Source organism: Microcaecilia unicolor, chromosome 1 (assembly GCF_901765095.1).
Source record: "Microcaecilia unicolor chromosome 1, aMicUni1.1, whole genome shotgun sequence".
In the NCBI taxonomy this organism is placed as follows: domain Eukaryota; kingdom Metazoa; phylum Chordata; class Amphibia; order Gymnophiona; family Siphonopidae; genus Microcaecilia; species Microcaecilia unicolor.
Window position 1 is genome coordinate 613248625 of NC_044031.1, and position 20707 is coordinate 613269331.

The following is a 20707-nucleotide window of genomic DNA, read 5'->3' on the forward strand; positions in this document are numbered from 1 at the left end:
CTTTGCGTTTGCCCACATTAAATTTCATCTGCTATTTAGATGTCCAGTCTTTCAACTTCCTAAGATCTTCCTGCAATTTTTCACAGTCCACATATGTTATAAGGACTTTGAATAGTTTTGAGTCATCTGCAAATTTAATCACCTCACTTGTCATTCTGATTTCCAGATCATTTATAAATATGCTAAATAGTACTGATCCCAGTACAGATCCCTTTGGCACTCCACTATTCACCATCCTCCATTGAGAAAAATGGCCGTTTAACCTTTCCCTCTGTTTTCTATCCAATAACCAATTCCTAATCCACAACAGAACATTGCCTCCTATCCCATGACTCTTTAATTTTCCCAGGAGTCTCTCCTGAGGAACCTTGTCAAAACCTTTCTGAATATCTAGACACACTACATCAACTGGCTCACCTTTATTGACATATTTATTCATGCCTACAAAGAAATGAAGCAAATTGTTGAGGCAAGACTTCCCTTGGCTGAATTCATGCTGACTTTGGTCCATTAAACCATGTTTGTCTATGTGTTCCATAATTTTATTCTTTATAATAGTTTTCACCATTCTACCTGGCACTGAAGTCAGGCTTACCGGTCTGTAATTTCCCAGATCACCCCTGGAACCCTTTTCTTAAAAATAGGCATTACATTGGCCACCCATCCAGTCTTCAGGTACTACAGACAATTTTAACGACAGTTTACTGATCACTAACACAGATCAGCAATTTCATGTTTGAGTTCTTTCAGTACTCTAGGGCACACTTGGGTTGTGTATTTGGAATTGCCATTGGTGTTATTGTTAGACAGTTCTGTAATGATTAGGTTGAAGAGTTTTTAGCTGTTTGTTTGTGCATGTGTTTATATAGGTTGTGATAGGAGGTGAATTAAGTGTGGTGCATGCATGAAATTGGGGTGATGGGGAAGGTCTGGGTAGTTTATGTTTTATCTTAATGCAGAATGAAGTCTCCTTTTACTATACAGAACATGCTGGTAAATGATATGTAATGTGCAATATACCAGGAAACACTTTGAAAGTTGTGTAGCTGATAATATATCTTCAAGCCTAGAGGTTCAGCCATCTGGACAGGAGGAGAAGAAATGGGAGGGTTTAGCTGTATGGTGCATTAACCTACTGGAAGGAATTTAAATGCAAAACAACAGTTCTGCATCTTTGCATTATCCCATACTGTATTTTAAATGAATTATTATTAATATCTGGTAAATATATATTGTTTTTTTGCACAAATAAAGTGGGCTGAAGTTTGCTGAGCTGTTAATTTTTTTTGTGCAGAATTCTCACAGGAGTAAAAGGTTCAACTCTCATACACAGAATAGGAAGAAGCCTGGGGTAAATCAGCCCCTCTGCTAACTCCCACTTTAGAGTCCAGCTCGCAAGAGGGAGCTGACAAAACCCACTGAGATGAGTAGAGTCAGGTAGCTGATCCTCACACTCTTTGCTCCATTGTAGTTACACAGGTCAGTTTGGAAGGAGGAATTGGAAATTTTCGTCCCCTTGTTTTCTGTTTCCACTGGTGTACACACTGTTACACACTGTTTAGTGATGACAGTTTTTCCTACACAGAAAACAAAGAACATAATTACTCTTCCTCTATACGATTCCCTAACACGCTCTTCCACATGAACCTATTCTACCATAACATCACTGTGAAACTGTTCATACCGGAATTAGCGAATGCCTTTACGGTACTATGTAAGCCACATTGAGCCTGCAAATAGGTGGGAAAATGTGGGATACAAATAAATAAATAAATAGATAGATAGATAGATATTGATGGGCTGAAGTGTAAATTTTAAGGGGTTTCAACGTTAGCTTCAGAAATTAGTACAAGACTTCTATGGTCTGTGCCCTGAGAAAGGCAAGGACAAATCAAACTCGGGTATAAAGTATCACATACCATGTAAAATGAGTTTATCTTGTTGGGCAGACTGGATGGACCGTTTGGGTCTTTATCTGCTGTCATTTGCTATGTTATTTTGTTACTCAAAAAGTGATTTTACCTCTAAGTCCAGTCTTGAAAATAATCTCCAGTGAGTTAAGATTTTGGCTTCAGCCTCTTTGTCAGGATCCACTAATGGATCTTGTAAGATTTTGGTTAATTTATACACAGAGCTGCCATACAGCTCCAGTTTAGTAGAGAGAGCCTAAGCCAGTCCTGGTTTTACTCTCAGTTCATGCAAGGACTTGTAGCTGGACTGGCTCAGCCTCTTTTTATACAGACAGTTGCCAAATTACCCAATTCCAGGAGGGAGGCATTTTGTCAGTCCTGGTTTTGAACTTACATCCCAAAGCACTCTGATACTTTTAGTCCCTGATTCTACCAATTAAAATCAGTGCTGCCAGTCCTATAATGTAGTAGGATAGGGTTTTTAATAAATCCAGGCATGGCCTAAAATCTCTGTTCTGACATCTATGTAGTATGCAATTCTGGACCTTGAGAGCCCCAGGCAGGTCAGACTTTCAGGATATCCACAATGAATATGCATAATGCAAATCTAACTCCTGCAAATTCATTGTGGATATCCTGAAAACCTGACCTGCCTGAGGCTCTCAAAAGACCAGAACTGCCTACTCCTGATATATAGTATAGATATGTGCTGGCACTGTAGATCAGTGCTTCTCAACCCAGCCCTTGGGGCACATCCAGCCAGTCAGGTTTTCAAGATATCCACAATGCATATGCATGAGATAGATTTGTATACCAAAGAGGCAGCACATGTGGATATCCTGAAAACCTGACTGGCTGGGTGTGCCCCAAGGACTGGGTTGAGAAGCACTGCTGTAGATGCTATAAGTTGTAGAACAAAGGTGTACAACCTCAGCTCTTGCCAGGTTGGGTATTTAAGATTTCCCCAATGAATATGGAGGCAATGCATGCAACTAGATCTCATGCACATTCATTGGGGAAATCCTGAAAACCTGCCTGGGTTCCAGCCCACGAGGACCGAGGATGAACACCCCTGTTGTAGAATAAATTGTAGCTATAACACAGCTAAGCACTGATTTGTTCCTCAATACCTGCAGCGTAATTACATTGTACTGGTTCTTGTTGGTGTTAAAGAAAATGTCTCATTCAATGTGGAAACTCAAGAATATAAAACCTTTCTTCCCAAGGGATGTTTTCCGTAAATTAATTCAATCAATGGTATTAAGCCACATTGACTACTGCAATGGAATCTATGCGGAATGTAAGGAACAACTCACAAAGAAACTGCAGATGGCACAAAACACAGCAGACAGATTGATATTTAGTAAGACAAGATTCCAAAGCACCACACCACTCCATGAAAAACTGCACTGGCTTCCTATCAGAGAACGTATCTCTTTCAAAATCTGCACCTTAGTCCATATGCTTCTAATAGAGTCCATATGCTTCTAATAGAGGTACAAGTGTTGCCTTGGGCATGCTCAGCGATGTAGTCGCCGCGACATTTCTTCATGCTTGGAAACAACTGCAAAGAAAATACAAATACTCAATAAGACAAACTAAAAGAGCATACTATAAAACCAAAATAGGACCAGACTACAAAGATACACATAAATTATACCAACTCGTGAATAAACTAATAGACACCACACCTGTTACCACATCCAGCACAGACACCACATCGGCAGACCAACTTGCCAAATACTTCAATGAGAAAATTACAAAACTTCGATCCACCCGAATTATAGCTACGTCATGCAAGGTTCCACGTTAGGAGTTACGGACCAAGAAAGGGATCTGGGTGTCGTCGTCGATAACACACTGAAACCTTCTGCTCAGTGTTCTGCTGCGGCTAAGAAAGCGAATAGAATGTTGGGTATTATTAGGAAAGGTATGGAAAACAGGTGTGAGGATGTTATAATGCCGTTGTGTCGCTCCATGGTGCGACCGCACCTTGAGTATTGTGTTCAATTCTGGTCGCCGCATCTCAAGAAAGATATAGTAGAATTGGAAAAGGTGCAGCGAAGGGCGACTAAAATGATAGCAGGGATGGGACGACTTCCCTATGAACAAAGACTAAGGAGGCTAGGGCTATACAGCTTGGAGAAGAGACGGCTGAGGGGAGACATGATAGAGGTATATAAAATAATGAGTGGAGTGGAACAGGTGGATGTGAAGCGTCTGTTCACGCTTTCCAAAAATACTAGGACTAGGGGGCATGCGATGAAACTACAGTATAGTAAATTTAAAACAAATCGGAGAAAAATTTTCTTCACCCAACGTGTAATTAAACTCTGGAATTCATTGCCGGAGAAAGTGGTGAAGGCGGTTAGCTTAGCAGAGTTTAAAAAGGGGTTGGACGGATTCCTAAAGGACAAGTCCATAAACCGCTACTAAACGGACTTGGAAAAATCCAAAATTCCAGGAATAGCATGTATAGAATGTTTGTATGTTTGGGAAGCTTGCCAGGTGCCCTTGGCCTGGATTGGCCGCTGTCATGGACAGAATGCTGGGCTCGATGGACCCTTGGTCTTTTCCCAGTATGGCATTACTTATGTACTTATGTACTTATTACCACTCAATACCACTGACCACGAAAAATTTATGGATTGCCTGGACCCAACTCCCGGTGAATACCCAGCAGATTGAATCTGGAATAACTTTGAGCCGCTAACCGAAGAAACCATTATTCAAGCACTCAACAAATTCTCCAAAACCCACTCCAAACTGGATATTTGCCCCAGTAGCCTAATAGGTCCACCTCTACACGCTTCATAACAGACCTTACGTCACACCTGAACTATATGCTACAACATGGACTTTTCCCCAAGGACAAAGGAAATATATTACTTACACTCATACCCAAAGACTTAAAGAAAAAATTAAATGACACAACCAACTATTGACCAGTAGCATCCATCCCCCTGATAGTAAAACTAATGGAAAGTGTGGTAACCAAACAACTTACCAACTACCTAAACAAATTCACAATATTACATGAATCACAGTCAGGATTTCGATCCAACCATAGCACTGAAACAGTGCTAACCACTCTCATAACCAAATTTAAACAACTAATTGCAACTGGAAACAATGTGCTGCTCCTACAATTTGATATGTCCAGCGCGTTCGACATGGTCAGCCACCAAATACTCTCGAACATCCTAGACTACTTTGGAATTGGAGGAAACATACTAAAATGGTTTAAAGGCTTCTTAAAAGCAAGAACTTATCAAGTGATTTCAAACTCAGAAACGTCAACACCATGGAAACCTGAATGTGGAGTTCCACAAGGATCACTGCTCTCACCAACCCTTTTTAACTTAATGATGACACCTTTAGCCAAATCGCTATCCAACCAAGGACTCAATCCGTACATCTATGCAGATGATGTCACGATATACATCCCGTTCAAACAAGATATAACCGAAATCACAAACGAAATCACACACAGCCTCCAAATAATGAACTCATGGGCAGACGCATTCCAACTAAAGCTAAACGCTGAAAAAACACAATGTCTCATCCTTTCCTCACAATACAACACAAACAAACCCAACACCATAAACACCCCAGATTACACCCTTCCGATCTCAGACAGCCTGAAAATCTTGGGAGTCACAATTGAACAAAATCTCACACTCGAGGACCATGCGAAAAATACAGTAAAGAAAATGTTCTACTCAATGTAGAAAATTTAAAAGAATTAAACCTTTCTTCCCAAGGGAAGTATTCCGCAGCTTAGTACAATCAACGGTGCTAAGCCATCTAGATTATTGCAATGCCATTTATGCTGGATGCAAAGAACAAATAATTAAGAAGCTTCAAAGCGCTCAAAACACAGCAGCTAGACTCATATTTGGGAAAGCGAAATACGAAAGTGCCAAACCCATAAGAGAAAAACTACACTGGCTCCCATTAAAAGAATGAATTGTGTTCAAAGTTTGCACTCTGGTCCACAAAATCGTTCACGGGGAAGCCCCGACCTATATGTCAGATCTCATAGACTTGCCTACCAGGAACGCAAAAAGATCAGCATGCACATTCCTCAATCTACACTACCCTAACTGTAAAGGACTAAAATATAAATCCACATAAGCGACCAGTTTCTCATACATTTGCACGCAGCTATGGAACGCACTACTGAAGGCCATAAAAACAACGCAAGACCTAACTATCTTCCAAAGACTACTGAAAACTGATCTGTTCAAGAAGGCATACCATAAACATCCATCTTAAAACACTAGATAATAAGACTTAACATGTTCTAGACAAAACCGAAATCCTATCACTTGACTGATTAACTTATTTGTTATTAATGAACAACCATTAATACTTTAATCCTTACGTCGAATATGATCTCTATAGTCGATGACCTAATGTATGTTACAATCCAATTTATTATTCTGGAACCTTCATGCAATACCATAATGTATTCTTCTTCTTTACCATGTATGTATGCACATGGTATATACCATGATCTGTTCCATGTATGTTACATTCCATGTATGTTACCATGTATGCATGCACCTTAACGCAATACCATTTGTAATTCTGTTACCCAGAAATGGCAACCGCCTTTACGGCAAATGTAAGCCACATTGAGCCTGCAAATTGGTGGGAAAATGTGGGATACAAATGCTACAAATAAATAAATAAATAAATAAATAAAATAAGATTATCTATGGTGAAGTCCCAGGTTACATGATTGACCTAATCAATCTCCCAATCAGAAATAGTACCAGTTCATCACAGTCTTACCTGAATCTCCACTACCCAAATTGCAAAGGATTAAAATACAAGACAACCCATGCGTCCAACTTCTCTTACATAAGCACGCGCCTATGGAACGCACTGCCACAAGTGGTGAAAACAACTTACAATCACCTAAAATTCAGAAAATTATTAAAGACTCACCTATTCGGAAAAGCATATCCGACTGACCCAACTTAAATGCCTCAACCCTGCAACACTTCACTATCAAAGATCGAACTGGACATTAACAAACCATTTTACCTCAAACCCAACTTGATTGAATCTTATCTTCCCTATCCCACTATAACATTTTTGTACTTATCCCGTACCGGACTTGGCGAATGCCTTTACGGTATTATGTAAGCCACATTGAGCCTGCAAATATGTGGGAAAATGTGGGATACAAATGTAACAAATAAATACAAATTAAAAGGAATTCAAAGCTGGCTGAACTTTCTAAGGGCTCTACACCAGTGGTTCCCAAATCTGGTCCTGGAGGCATCCTTGCCAGTCAGGTTTTCTGTATACCCACAATGAATATTCATGAGATAGATGCGCATGTAGTAAAGGCAGTGCATGCAAATCTCTGTCATGAATATTTATTGTGGGTATCCTGAAAACCTGACTGGTTGGGTGCCTTCAGGACTAGGTTTGGGAACCACTGCTCTAGACTACTACTACTACTTCAAGTAGGAGACAACTGCAGGGAGAGAGGGCAGCGACTGGAGCAGTTCTCTACCACAAGTCTTGTTTGTGATAGGCACTAATTTTAGTAGAGGCAGGCCCAAATAAGCTGCTGACCTCCTTGACTAGCAAATTTACCTCTGCAAAATGGCAGCACCCCACCCCACATGGTACATCCTGGGTTGTACAGGGTGGGGTTCGTCTGTCATATAAAGGCCATTAGACAACAAGGGCATATTTTTTAGTCTTAGGGGAAGGGAGTGTTGGGTCGGAAGAGGGGTTTGGGTTGGGTCGGGGGGGAGGGGGCATTGTTAAGCTGGGGAAGGAGGGGGCAAGTGTTTGGATAGGGTAGGGGCAGGTGCATGAAGAAGTCCGAAGTAGGGTGGTTGGGTTGGAAGGAGAGTAGGGGTTACAGAGGAGCGGGGAGTAAAATAGAAATCTCCCATCACTGAAAGGAGTCATTGGCTGAGAGCAGATAAGAAGGGGGCAAATGATAAGGGGTATAAAAAGTAGGCTGGGATAGCAGTGCAAAAGAGTGACTGATGTGGGCAGGTGGGTGAAGGAGAGGAAAAGGAATGTCTTGGAGAAGGGAAGAAGAGTAGGAAGAGGGAACAGAGAGAATGTGTCTCCTTGAAAAGAGAGAGAAAAAAGAGAGAAGGAGATGGAGTGCTCTGGGGGAGGGGAGATGGGGAAGGAAACAGAGTGCCTGGCGAGGGAGTGAGAGACAGAGCTTGGGGTGAGAATGGGAGGAAAAAGAGTGGGTGCCGAGAAGGGAGGGAGGAATGGATGGGAAGAAGAGAGTGTGCCAGGAAGAAGGAGAAAGGAGACAGAGGGAGAGAGTGTCTGGTAGGGAGGAGAAGGAGAGAGAGAGAGAGGTCAGGGGAGATGTGGGAAAGAGAGAGAAAGTGCTCAGGAAAGGGATGATGTAGGATAAAGGAGGAGGAAAAACAGCAATGAGGAGGGGAGAGAAAGGAGGGAGGGAAGAGATAGGACAAGACAAGAGGGAGGGTGAGGAAGGAGGAAAGGAGAGCTAAGAGGGGATGAAGAATGGCTGAGAGATGGCTGAGGGAAGAGTTAACTGGGAAGAGCAGAAGCGGAGAGAGTAGGAAGTAAAGAGAATCAAGGAGAAAGGTGTGGAGGGGGATAAGAGGGAGAGTTGAACGATGAGGAAATTATGGAGAGGTGGGGAGAATGAATGTGGAACTGATATTCAGCATTTTGACCAGGAACCAGAATTCAATTTCCAGGTCATGCATGGACCCAGAAATTATCTGGGTACCGGATAGCTAAATAAACAAAAATAGGACTGCTTTTTATGGGGACCTATCTGCCTTGTTAGCAATCCAGGCACAGATACAGAATATCACCTGTTTCCCAGATAACTTCTCGATGGAGCCATAGGGGTCACAGGGGATACTCAGTGACAGTACATAGTATTTACCAGTGAATATCCCCTCCCAGCCCGCTGACCACCACTTAACCAAGTAGGAGCATCATCAGTGGCGTACCAAGGGGGGGGGGCGGTGGGGGCAGTCCGCCCCGGGTGCATGCCGCTGGGGGGGGGTGCTGTGCGCCTGTCGGCTCTTCGTTTTCATGCTCCCTCTGCCCCGGAACAGGTTACTTCCTGTTCCGGGGCAGAGGGAGCATGAAAACGAAGAGCCAGCAGGCGCGCGGCACCCCCCCCCCCCCAGCGGCCTGCACCCGGGGGGGGTTCTTTCGCCAGGGGATCAGGGGTTCTTTCGCCGGGGGGGGGGGCGTCACGCTGTTCCGGGGGGGTGGGGCGCTGCACCCGGGGGGCGGGGCGCATCGGCGGTCCGCCCTGGGTGTCGTGTCAGCCCCCCTAGGAACGCCACTGTCGGAGCATCTCCTACCCAATTAAATGACTTTGAATAGTGGCCCATTACTTTTCTCAATACAGCTAAAAGTATGTATGAGGTTCAACAATGTACATAGTCTTAGCCAAAGTGTGAGGAGGCATTCCTAGAAGTCAGGGCAGAAAGACAGCATGCAAAGATGCATAGATTACATTCTCAAATGTGCACACATTAGGTTCCAGCTAAATTTAGTACATACAAAAAGCAGGTGCAAAAGTACACCTGTACCTTTTCTTTAAAATTTGGACAAATCTGTGAATTGCAAGACTGCACAGTTTGCATTCTTTGTTCATAATTAGTGCAGGTTTTACTACTTCATATTAACACACTTCTTTTTGTTTTAACTGGTCAGAGCTTGCAGTACCTCCAAAGGGCTTGTATCATGATCAAGCGTTTCTCAGCCTGAATTTGGTCCCTGGGGTTTGCTAGAGAGATGAAGAGAAGCAACTCTCTTGGAGGTGTAGTTGTATGTTCGGTCTTTCCTTTTTTGGAGGTTTTCTGTGAAGCAGCCTGACGCCTGCCTTTGTCCTTAAATGGTGCTGCTCTGCCGAATGGAGAGTTCTCATAAATTCAAGGATGGTGTCATAACATTGCCGCTCTCTAACATCCTTCCATGCATCTGAACTCTTGATGTTGCCAGTATCATTCGTCCTCCTTTCTGCATGACAGGTATTGACTGTTTTTATGGTTCTGAATTATTGTCATTGTTCCCCCCTACACACACACACACACAAACCCTTGTCTTCAGTGTTGTTTCCAATTATATGGCTTTGTGCATCATGTTTTATATATCACTATGATTGCAGCGTTTTATCTGAATTGTGGCATATCAATTCTCACTTAGATAAACAGGCATGGGAAGGAATCAGCCCCCATGATGTCTTGGTGGATAGGGAAGAAAAGTGAATCTTTTGTGTATAGTTTTTAATAAACGTATTACCTATTGTACAATTTCTTAGGTCAATATTCAGCACATAGTGGTCAGTGTTTTTTCCAAATGTTGACCGCTATCGGATGATTTATGCCTCCACAGTCAATGCCGGGCCATGTTCCAGCATCTGCATTGAGTATCCAGACATGTGCAGGCCGCTGGCACTTTACCCAGTCCTGCCACATCTTCTTTAAAAATGGCTGCCGGGCGGCCTCACAAGGCTTCAGCAAAAGTCTCACGAGGCCGCCACTGGAAGGCTCGGCAGCCATTTTACAAAAGTGATGCAGCAGCAAGAGGGTCAGTGGCAGTGGGCAGGAAAGACTAAGGATCTTTCCTGCCCCGAAGAATCCACTAGACCACCAGGGTGGCTTGAGGTATATGCCGGGAGGGCACCCTGCGGATCGGGGGAGGAAAGGCAAAGCTCGGATCGCCGTGCATTTCCATGGGGACCCTGCAAGACCTGGGTCCATACCCATAAGATCCCTGCAGACCCAGGTCCATCCCTGCGGGATCCTTGCAGACCTGGAGGGGAATCCCGCCATCCCCGTTCCCATGCAGCTCTCTAAACAGGAGACTGCAATGACGGCTGAAGCAGGGAGTGGGAGGGAGATGACAAGGCTGCTGCAAGGCCCCTGCAAGCATGAGGCCCTGTGCAATCGCCCCTGTCGCCCCTGCCTAAGACTGGCCCTGGTGCTGAGCTTGGATATTAAATGCCAGGCCATTTCTGGTGACCGGCATTGAATATCCAGTTTAGTCCAGTTTCAACTTAACTGTCCAAGCCTATATTTATTGTTGGACAGTTAAGTTGAAACCGTCGAAAAATATTCCAGCTATTTACATGGCCCAATGTGGTTGCGTACAATAGCCGGTGATGTGCCGAATAGTCAGGGATAACCAGCTATATCGTATGATACAGCAGACTATCGCTTAGCCACTAACCTGGAATATTCAGTAGGAGACAGCCAGCTATCCCCCACTGAATATTGCTAGATAGCCGGCTAAGTGCCATTTAACCAGCCAGGTGTCATTCCTGGCCGGTTAAATGCTTTTAAATATCGAGGGGATTATCTTTTGTTAACAGTTCAGATCTCCTGGGTTGGATTGTATGTAAAAATGCTATTTATATATTTTATGGGCAAAGAGGAGTCTGCCTGGACTTTTTTCAGCTGTGGTATGGAGTAAGTATATTTGGGTAGAGGCCTTGAATAAAAGACATATATGTGGATGGAGGACTAGGGTGTCGCATGAAGCCTGATAATGGTTTAGGTTTATTCAACTTTATATAACACCTTTCCTCAGTAAGCAGCAAAGTGGTTTACATAACAATTCAAAAAACAGAGAAAGGAAACCCATTCAGGTGAGAGAAAAGAGAAAATAAAAAAAAAAAGATGAAAACAAAGTACAGGTATAGTGTAGCATAGAGTCTGTCCACACATTTTAGGGCTTAGCGCACCTTTAAAAAGGGCCCCTTGATGTGTACACCATTAGGCTTATATTTGAAAGAGAAGGGCGCCCATCTTTCGACACAAATCGGAAGATGGGCGTCCTTCTCTCAGGGTCGTCCAAATCGGCATAATCGAAAGCCGATTTTGGGCGTCCTCAACTGCTTTCTGTCGCGGAGACGACCAAAGTTCACGGGGGCATTACGGAAGCATAGCGAAGGTGGGACTGGGGCGTGCTTAACACATGGGCGTCCTTGGCCGATAATGGAAAAAAGAAGGGCGTCCCTGGCAAACACTTGGACGACTTTACCTGGTCCTTTTGTTTTTACGACTAAGCCACAAAAATGTGCCCTAAATGACCAGATGACCACCGGAGGGAATTGGGGTTAACCTCCCCTTACTCCCCCAGTGGTCACTAACCACCTCCCACCCTAAAAAAATTTTTTTAATATTTTTCCAGCCTCTATGCCAGCCTCAAATATCATACCCACCTCCACAACAGCAGTATGCAGGTCCCTGTTGCAGTTTTAGTGGGTGCAGTACACCTCAGGCAGGCGGACCCAGGCCCAACCCCCCCCCCCCCTACCTGTTACATTTGTGGTGGTAAATGTGAGCCCTCCAAAACCTACCACAAACCCACTGTACCCACATGTAGGTGCCCCCCTTCATCCCTAAGGGCTATGGTAGTGGTGTACAGTTGTGGGGAACTAGGTTTGGGGGGGGGGGGGTTGGGGGGCTCAGCACACAAGGTAAGGGAGCTATGCATCTGGGAGCTTTTCCTGAAGTCCACTGCAGTGCCCCCTAGGGTGCCTGGTTGGTGTCCTGGCATGTGAGGGGGACCAGTGCACTACAAATGCTGGCTCCTTCCAAGACCAAATGGCTTGCATTTGGTCGTTTCTGACATAGATATCTTTGGTTTCGAAAATCGCCGAGAATCAGAAACAACTATGTCTAGGGACATCCAAATCTAGATTTCGCCATTTTGTAAGGACGTCCAAATCCCAATTTGGACATCCCTTTTGAAAATGCCCCTCCACGTCATGTATTGTCATGTGTTGATGCTTACCAGAAACTGAAGTCACGTTTGTCAGACAATACTGGCCATCTGATGAGCAATGTGTTATTGTAGAACAGATACTCTTTTCTTCTATTTCAAAACATGTGTAACATTGCAGAGAGTGCGCTGTCAGGAAACATGAGTTTAATAACACAGATCAGCATTTCTTATATAACATTGTAGAGAGTGCATGGTCAGGGAACACGCATTTAATAAAATAGATCAGCATTTTTTGCATAACAATGCATTGAGCATGCTGTAAGAAAATAAGTGTTCATTAACATAGATCAATGTGTAACATTGCAGAGAGCAAGCTGTAAGGAAACAAGTTTAATAACATAGATCAGCATTTATTGCGTAACATTGCAGAAAGCGACTGAGTTCGTTTCCCACTTCAGGCACAGGCAGCTCCTTGTGACTCTGGGCAAGTCACTTAACCCTCCATTGCCCCATGTAAGCCGCATTGAGCCTGCCATGAGTGGGAAAGCGCGGGGTACAAATGAAAAAAAAAAAACATATATAAGAACATAAGAGTAGCCATTCTAGGTCAGACCAATGGTCTATCTAGCCCAGCATCCTGTTTTCCAAACAGTAGCCAAGCCAGGTCACAAGTACCTGGCAGAAACCCAAATCGTGGCAACACTCCATAGTACAAATCCCAGGGCAAGCAGTTGCTTTCCATGTCTGTCTCAACAGCAGACTATGGACTTTTTCCTCCAAGGAACATGAGTTTAATAACATAGATCAGCATTTCTTGCATAACATTGCAGAGAGTATGTTGTAGGAACATAAGAACATAAGCGTTGCCTTATTAGGACACACTGAAGGTCCATCAAGCCCAGTATCCTGTTTTCAATAGTGGCCAATCCAAGTCACAAGTACCTGGCTAAATCCCAGAAGAGCAAGACAGATTTTATGCTGTTTATCCCAGAATATGCAGTGGATTTCCCCTAAGTCCAGTTTAATAGTGGCTTATGGACTTTTCTTTTAGGGAAAGGGAAATGGGACTTGATATACTGCCTTTCTGTGGAATTTTGTAACTTCATTCAAAGTGGTTTACATATATACAGGTACTTATTTTGTACCTGGGGCAATGGAGGGTTAAGTGACTTGCCCACAGTCACAAGGAGCTGCAGTGGGAATTGAACCCAGTTCCAGAGGATCAAGGTCTGCTGCACTAACCACTAGGCTACTCCTCCACTCCAAACCTTTTTTAAATTCCACAAAGCTAACTGCTTTTACTACATTCTCTAGCAACGAATTCCAGAGTTTAATTACACATTGAATGAAGAAATATTTTCTCTGATTTGTTTTAAATGTACTACTTTATAGCTTCATTGCTTGCCCCCTAGTCCTAGTATTTTTGGAAACAGTAACAAGCAATTCACGTTTACCCGTTCCACTCTACTCATTATTTTATTTATTTATTTATTTAGATTTTGCTCACACCTTTTTCAGTAGTAGCTCAAGGTGAGTTACATTCAGGTACACTGGATATTTCTCTGTCCCAGGAGGGCTCACGATCTAAGTTTGTACCTGAGGCAATGGAGGGTTAAGTGACTTGCCCAAGATCACAAGGAACAGCATCAGGATTTGAACCAGCCACCTCTGGATTGCAAGACTGGTGCTCAAACCACTAGGCCACGGGTTCTTACCCCGGTGCTTCCTAAGCACCCAGCTACAGCAGCTAAACACAGGTCACGAAGAAAAGCGGGGAAGACACAAGGAAACAAGCAGGAAAGCCAAATACCCAAACAACAAAGGTGCTTCCTAAGCACTTACTAACAAGGGTGCTCCCAGCACCAAACTTTAGCACTGCACTAACAGCAGTGCTACTCACCATAACAAAAGGGAAAGTAGGGGAGCCAAAGGGAAAAACAGGGAAGTCAAACACACAAGTCACCAGTCCACGCTGCACTAAACTAACCTGGACCTAAAGCAAGTAGCCAGAAGCAAACGTTGTGAAGGCCCTGAAGGAAAGAACACCACTTCCTTATCAAGGCCCTCCCAGATGATGTCACTCTCCCTAGAGCCAGGCAGAACACACTGAAACCCCGAGAGGCCCAACCCACATCAATGCAGCACCGAGAAGCTCTTGAAGCCAGTACACCCAGGGAGAGGTACAGCAAATCAGTCCATACCCACAGCTGCAGTGAAGTAAGACAATTAGCCCCATGCTGGCAGCAGCCGGCACAGAGAGAGAGAGAGCTAGCTTAAACAGAACAGAAAAACGGAACAGAAGCCAGCTAAGCTGACCACCAGGAAAAAGGTAAGTTTGAGAGGGGTTATGGCCACAATCATAACAGCTGGTGCCTCAGGCAAAGCTGCACTAGGAGCAGATTCTCAGCCATGCTAAAGTTTGGTTCGCATCTGACAGCCATGTTTCTCAGTGAATAACCACTGGAAAACGTGCATCGCCATATATGGACGCCCATGTGTGACGGACGTCCTTACATGCACAGTTCCATATATGGATGACCATCCCATATATGGAGGGTCAGCACATGGACATCCTGCCCCATAAATGATGGGTCGGCATATGGACGTCCATGATATGCATGGACCGTCGTCACGCGTGCGGGGCCTTATTTGGATGAGTATGTGTTCACACGTGCGGAGTCTTCCTTATATGGATAATTATCAAGTGTGCGAACCTCTTCATATATACACAATAAAATATGTATGCTCCTTATATTTCCGATAGCTGCATGTTCTGCAAGTACAGTGCATGTAGTTCCTGACATCCAGGTACGGAAAATATAAGGAAAATTCATAGTGATAAATACAGTAACAAGGACGTGTTTCTCACAGAAGTGCCGAAGGACGTCCCTCTTACAGTGGACTTCATAAATTGCTCCCAGGTACATAGCTCCCTTACCTTGTGTGCTAATATATGCATTCCCCCCCCCCCCCCCCATTAACTTTTTTAAAAATCTCTGAATACATTTGTCAGATGTTTCTTATATTTCATAAAAGTCAATAAATCTACCAGCTTTGGTGTGTCACTTACCAGTGTGCAGACACAGAGCTGCAGCCAGCAGAGAGAGCAGAACAGTCCTCATCTTCAGCTGATGCCTTCAGATTACAGGGGGACAGGATCTACCAGGGACCTTATAACCTTCTCTGTGAATGTCTGTTAACCAATAGCAAGATCACACAAATGAACAAAAGTTGATGTTCTGTTTCAAAGACATTATTGCTAAGGTCTTTTTAAAGAAACTAGTCTGGAAATAACATACTCAAGGGTTTCTCGCAATGATCCACTGGAGTAGCCTTATGTACTCTTTCAGTAGTAAGAAGTAGGGTCCATGTAGGCACAGAGCTTAGACACAAGTGAAATTGCCACCAAAGAATGCAGCAAAACACTCAAGGACCATCCCAAAGCTCGAGCTTGTAAAACATATTGCATCACCAAACTCTCCCCAACAGGCCAGTTAACATCCACCTCCTTACATACACAAAATTCTGAAAAGCAACGCCAGCCAGATGAATAACACTTCCTAGTATTTGTAGCCAGAGTTCTTTAAATGTTCTTAAATATTGATGAATTCTCTCCCACAGCATCTCTCTCGGGAATTATTTTGCCTTGGGCGTGAGGGATCTAAAATGGGACCACTGAAACCGAGAGAGCATCAGCTATCCCATTATCCAATCCCCCTGCATGCCTATCTCTTAAATACACATTCTACTTCAAACAACAGAGCACCAACAACCTCAACAGCTCTACCAACAATGGACAACGTGCTTATTGTCTATTCAATGCCTTTACCACCACCCTGTTATCAGAATAAAGCAACAGACATCTATCCCACAACCTGTGCTCCCATAACACTAAATTAACTCAGACAGGAAAGAGCTCCAAAAATGTCACATTCAAATATGAACCTTTTTGTTTTTTTTACACCAGTCTGGCCATCCTGCAGCACACCATTGCCTTTGAATCTGTAAATAAACACAAATCCACCAAAGAAACAGCAGGAAGAGGCCACTGTTGCACACCATTAAATTAACTGAGAAATGACCTCCATAATTCCAGGTCTTCCCTCACTCCACGTGAAATCTTTACTTTATAATAATGCTTATCAGCATCCTTCATTAATAACGCTAAGCGGTGAGAAAATTAAAATGCCCCACCAAAGATTAAACTTTCTTCCCTGTCAACTTCTTCTTCCCTGCAACTCTCTCCAGAACTACATATAAATCCTGCACTTTCTCTATAGGCTGTCTAGATTCCATTCTCACAGTGTCCAGTTCCACACCCAGAAATACAAGTCTAGTACAAAGCCCTGCAGATTTATTTGTTGCCAATGGGACACCAAACTCCTTCTCAACTCTATCAAAACCTGCTTGAACTAACCCGTTCCCAAACCAAAAAATCATCTAAATAATGAATCAATGTGAACAACTGTGCTCTCTGTCCTGTAACTCAATGTAAAAAAGTAGAAAAGGTTTCAAAATACAAACAAGATATGGATTATCCCATCGGAAGACATCTATCAAAATAAAATTGACCTTGAAATTTAAAGCTCAACGAATGAAATGACTTTGGGAGTACTGGCAACAACCGTAAAAGCTGCTTCTATATCTTCTTTTGCTAACAACACGCCTGCTCCTAATTTCTGCAGCAATTCAATTGCGCTGTCAAAAGATGCAAATTGAATCGAGCAACACATTGGCTCAACAAAAGAATTGACACTTCACCCAACTGTGTAAGAAAGATTATGTATTAACCTAAACTTACCCAGCTCCCTTTTTGGTGTAACACCCAGCTGAGACATAACCAAATCCTCAATTGGCGGCAACTCAACTGGACCTGCAGTTCTTCCTAATTGAATTTCCTTTCATAATTTATCCTGTAGAATGGACAAATGTGTAGACACAGAGGACACACTTGTACAACCTTGAACCAAATTAGGCCCTTCAAATGGGGTGACAAACCCTTCCATAAACCCCTTCCACAATAATTCTGAATCCTCGTTATATGGGTAAATTTCCAACCAGTGGACCATGCTTCTGCTTTAATGGGAGATGGCGCCTTAGACTGAGATTCCAAAAACCTCTTGCCTGAATGGTCAACCAGACTGACCCCTTCCTCTTCCCCTTCCCCCACAGCAATGCACCATTGGGTGAGGGCCACTATATCTACTGCAGCTGTGCCAAAACCTAATGCCCCTAACTGAATTGGAAACAGGCCTGCTGCAACTGTCTGACACTCTGTCCAGTGAGTCCCTTCCCCCCAGCAGTCTGGAATTCTTACTTTCCAGCACTGTTAAATCCCGACTTCCCCAAAGGCCCCTGAGCCCCTGAGGAGGTACCCCCATGAAAAAACAATTGTCTCGATGCTATCTTCTCCGCCAACCATAGATCTACTAAATGGAGGCACCCAGTCATAGATATGTCCTCAATGTGTCTGGATCTATTGCCAGCATCCCGAGTAGTGGGCACAGTTTTGGTAGCTGAAACAAGTTTTTTAATATCTTGGCTATTCAAAATGTGCAGTTAATTGTACCCTTATTGTTTTTACATCCCTGTCAACCAGAGGCATGCTACTGCATAAGAGGAGGTATTATTACTCCTTGAATATTTAGGTTGTCTGTGATGCAAATATCCAAAAGTTTTGAATGTTTCCGAGATGCTCTGAGGATTCTCATAGTTGGCACTGGGGTGAAATTTCACAGAACTCTGACAAGGCTGGCTGTTGAGTATGTCTTATGTAGTCCAACTATTCATTGTCTGAGACATGGGGTGAGGGGCACTCATTGCAGTAAAATGAGCCGCAAAGTGGTTTACATATTATATACATGTACTTTCTCTGTCCCTAATGTAGAGAGATGTGGTAGCCGTGTTAGTCCACTCTTAAAGGCTATCAATAGAAATCAAACAAAATAAAACATGGAAAAGAAAATAAGATGATACCTTTTTTATTGGACATAACTTAATACATTTCTTGATTAGCTTTCGAAGGTTGCCCTTCTTCCTCAGATCGGAAATAAGCAAATGTGTTAGCAGATAGTACATATACAGTAAGAGAAACATCAAAGCATTACTTTGACAGTCTGACAGAGTGGGAGGGTGGTGGTATGCATGGGGACATCAAAGCATTTCATTGATATTCTAACAGGATGGGTGTTGGTAGGTGAGAGGAGGGTAATAAACAGAGAAATACAGCTTTATGGTTTATAATGGGTTAGAAAACCCAGATCCTTATTAAGTCCTGTTTGTTGGGTGTCAAAATATTCAATCATTCTTATTTCAAAGGTCTTATGTTCCTGTATTGTTTTAAAATTACCTTTCAGTATTCTTACTGTGAAATCACTGGTGCAGTGTTCTGGTCTTGTAAAGTGTTGGCCCACAGGGGTGGGGGCTTGACTGGCACCGGCTATTTTCATGTGATGTCTGTGCAGATTGAATCTTGTCTTAAGCATCTGGCCTGTTTCTCCAATATAGCATCCTTCATTACATTTTTTACACTGAATGATATATACCACATTGGAAGATGGCCATGTAAAATAGTCCTTTATGTTGAATATTTTTCCTTTGTGAATGACTGTGGGGTCTTGTGAAATGTTTTGGCATAGTTTGCAACTGGCTGTGTTACAGGGAAACGTGCCCTTTTCTTTTTCCATCTGTGTTGGGAGTTTACTTCTGATCAGCTTGTGTTTTAAGTTTGGTGGCTGTCGAAAGGCCAGCACTGGTGGGGATGGGAATTTCAGTAATTCATCTTCCTAGAGTAGCGGCTGTAGGTCTCTTATGATTTTCCTCAGTTTCTCCAGCTCTGGGTTGTATGTCACTACAAGGGGAATTCTGTCTGTGGCTTTTTTTTCTTTGTACTGTAGCAGATTTTCCCTGGGTGTTTTGAGGGAGGAGGCAATATTCTTGGAGATTATTTTGGGGTTGTAGCCTTTCTGTTTGAAGGATGCAGTCAGGGTTTCAAGGTGTCTGTCTCTATCCTCTATCTTCTGTCCCTAATGGGATCACAAACTAAGTACCTGCTGCACACTGCCTTGGGTGAATCTCTTCATAAAAAGGCGGTTACTAAAGCCTAATAAATAAATTGCAGTGCGTTGGAGGGGGGGGTTGCCAGACGAAAGCACAGTAATGATTTATTTTGTAGGAGGTGCTGGATAAAGACTGAAGCCTAGGCTGCTAACTCCTCAACTGTCACCTCAGATAGATGATGATGCAGACACCATGCAAGGTCAGTCATACAGTGAACATTCGGGGTACTGAAAAGACATTCCCATTGCTTGGACCACTCTGGAAAGGCACTATAATTTGTACTAGAGAAAGTGGCAGACATTGTTATAGTGTCACTCTGTGCTTCTAAGCAAGGTATTCTGAAAATTGCACATGCAAATTCCAGAGTGCACAACTGTGAACCTGGGAGTGTCATGAGGGGGTTGGGGCATGTCTGGCAGTTGCATGTGTAAGTTATAGAATATCTGCAGTTATGGGTCTAACTGACTACAATTAGGTACAAACATTTGCACCATCCATTTGGCTAACAGAAGTGCTCATGCCTAAAGTTAGGAGTAAATGCAGCCTTATGTCAGTATTGTATAACAGCAATGATACGCACGATTGTCATGATAGAATCTATGCTGAGCATGTAAAGTCCTGGCACCCAACTCTAGGTGACCTTTTGAAAAGTACTGCTACTTCTTTCGAAGGAGTGCACAATCTTGATGAACATTCCCATAAATGAGACAGGAAACAACACCATCTTTCACACACATCGCTGTGGGGCTCATTTTCAAAAGAGAAAAATGTTCAAAAAGTGGCATAAATCTGCATTTGGACGTTTTTATCACAAAAACAACCAAACTGGTATTTTCAAAACCAATGTTTAGACATTTTTCTATGAAGTCCATCAGAAGTGTGTTCAAATCACAAGGGGGCATGTCAGGGCCATGTTAAGGGTGGGATCTGGGTGTTCCTAACACTTGGATGTTTTTCAACCATAATGGAACAAAACAGGACTAAAACTAAGACATTTTGAGACAGACCCGTTTTTA

At 43.2% G+C, this 20707-nt stretch overlaps 1 protein-coding gene across 1 annotated transcript; it reads right to left on the minus strand.

Moving 5' to 3' along the window:
* Positions 1-716: 716 nt before the first annotated feature.
* Positions 717-15789, minus strand: LOC115460472 (lymphocyte antigen 6E-like). Its single transcript, XM_030190229.1, has 3 exons — positions 15703-15789; positions 12702-12818; positions 717-1577 (listed from the first exon to the last, which is right to left on the minus strand). Exons 1-3 carry the CDS (start codon positions 15752-15754, stop codon positions 1381-1383), a joined length of 366 nt encoding a protein of 121 aa, XP_030046089.1. The 5' UTR covers positions 15755-15789; the 3' UTR covers positions 717-1380.
* Positions 15790-20707: the final 4918 nt, after the last annotated feature.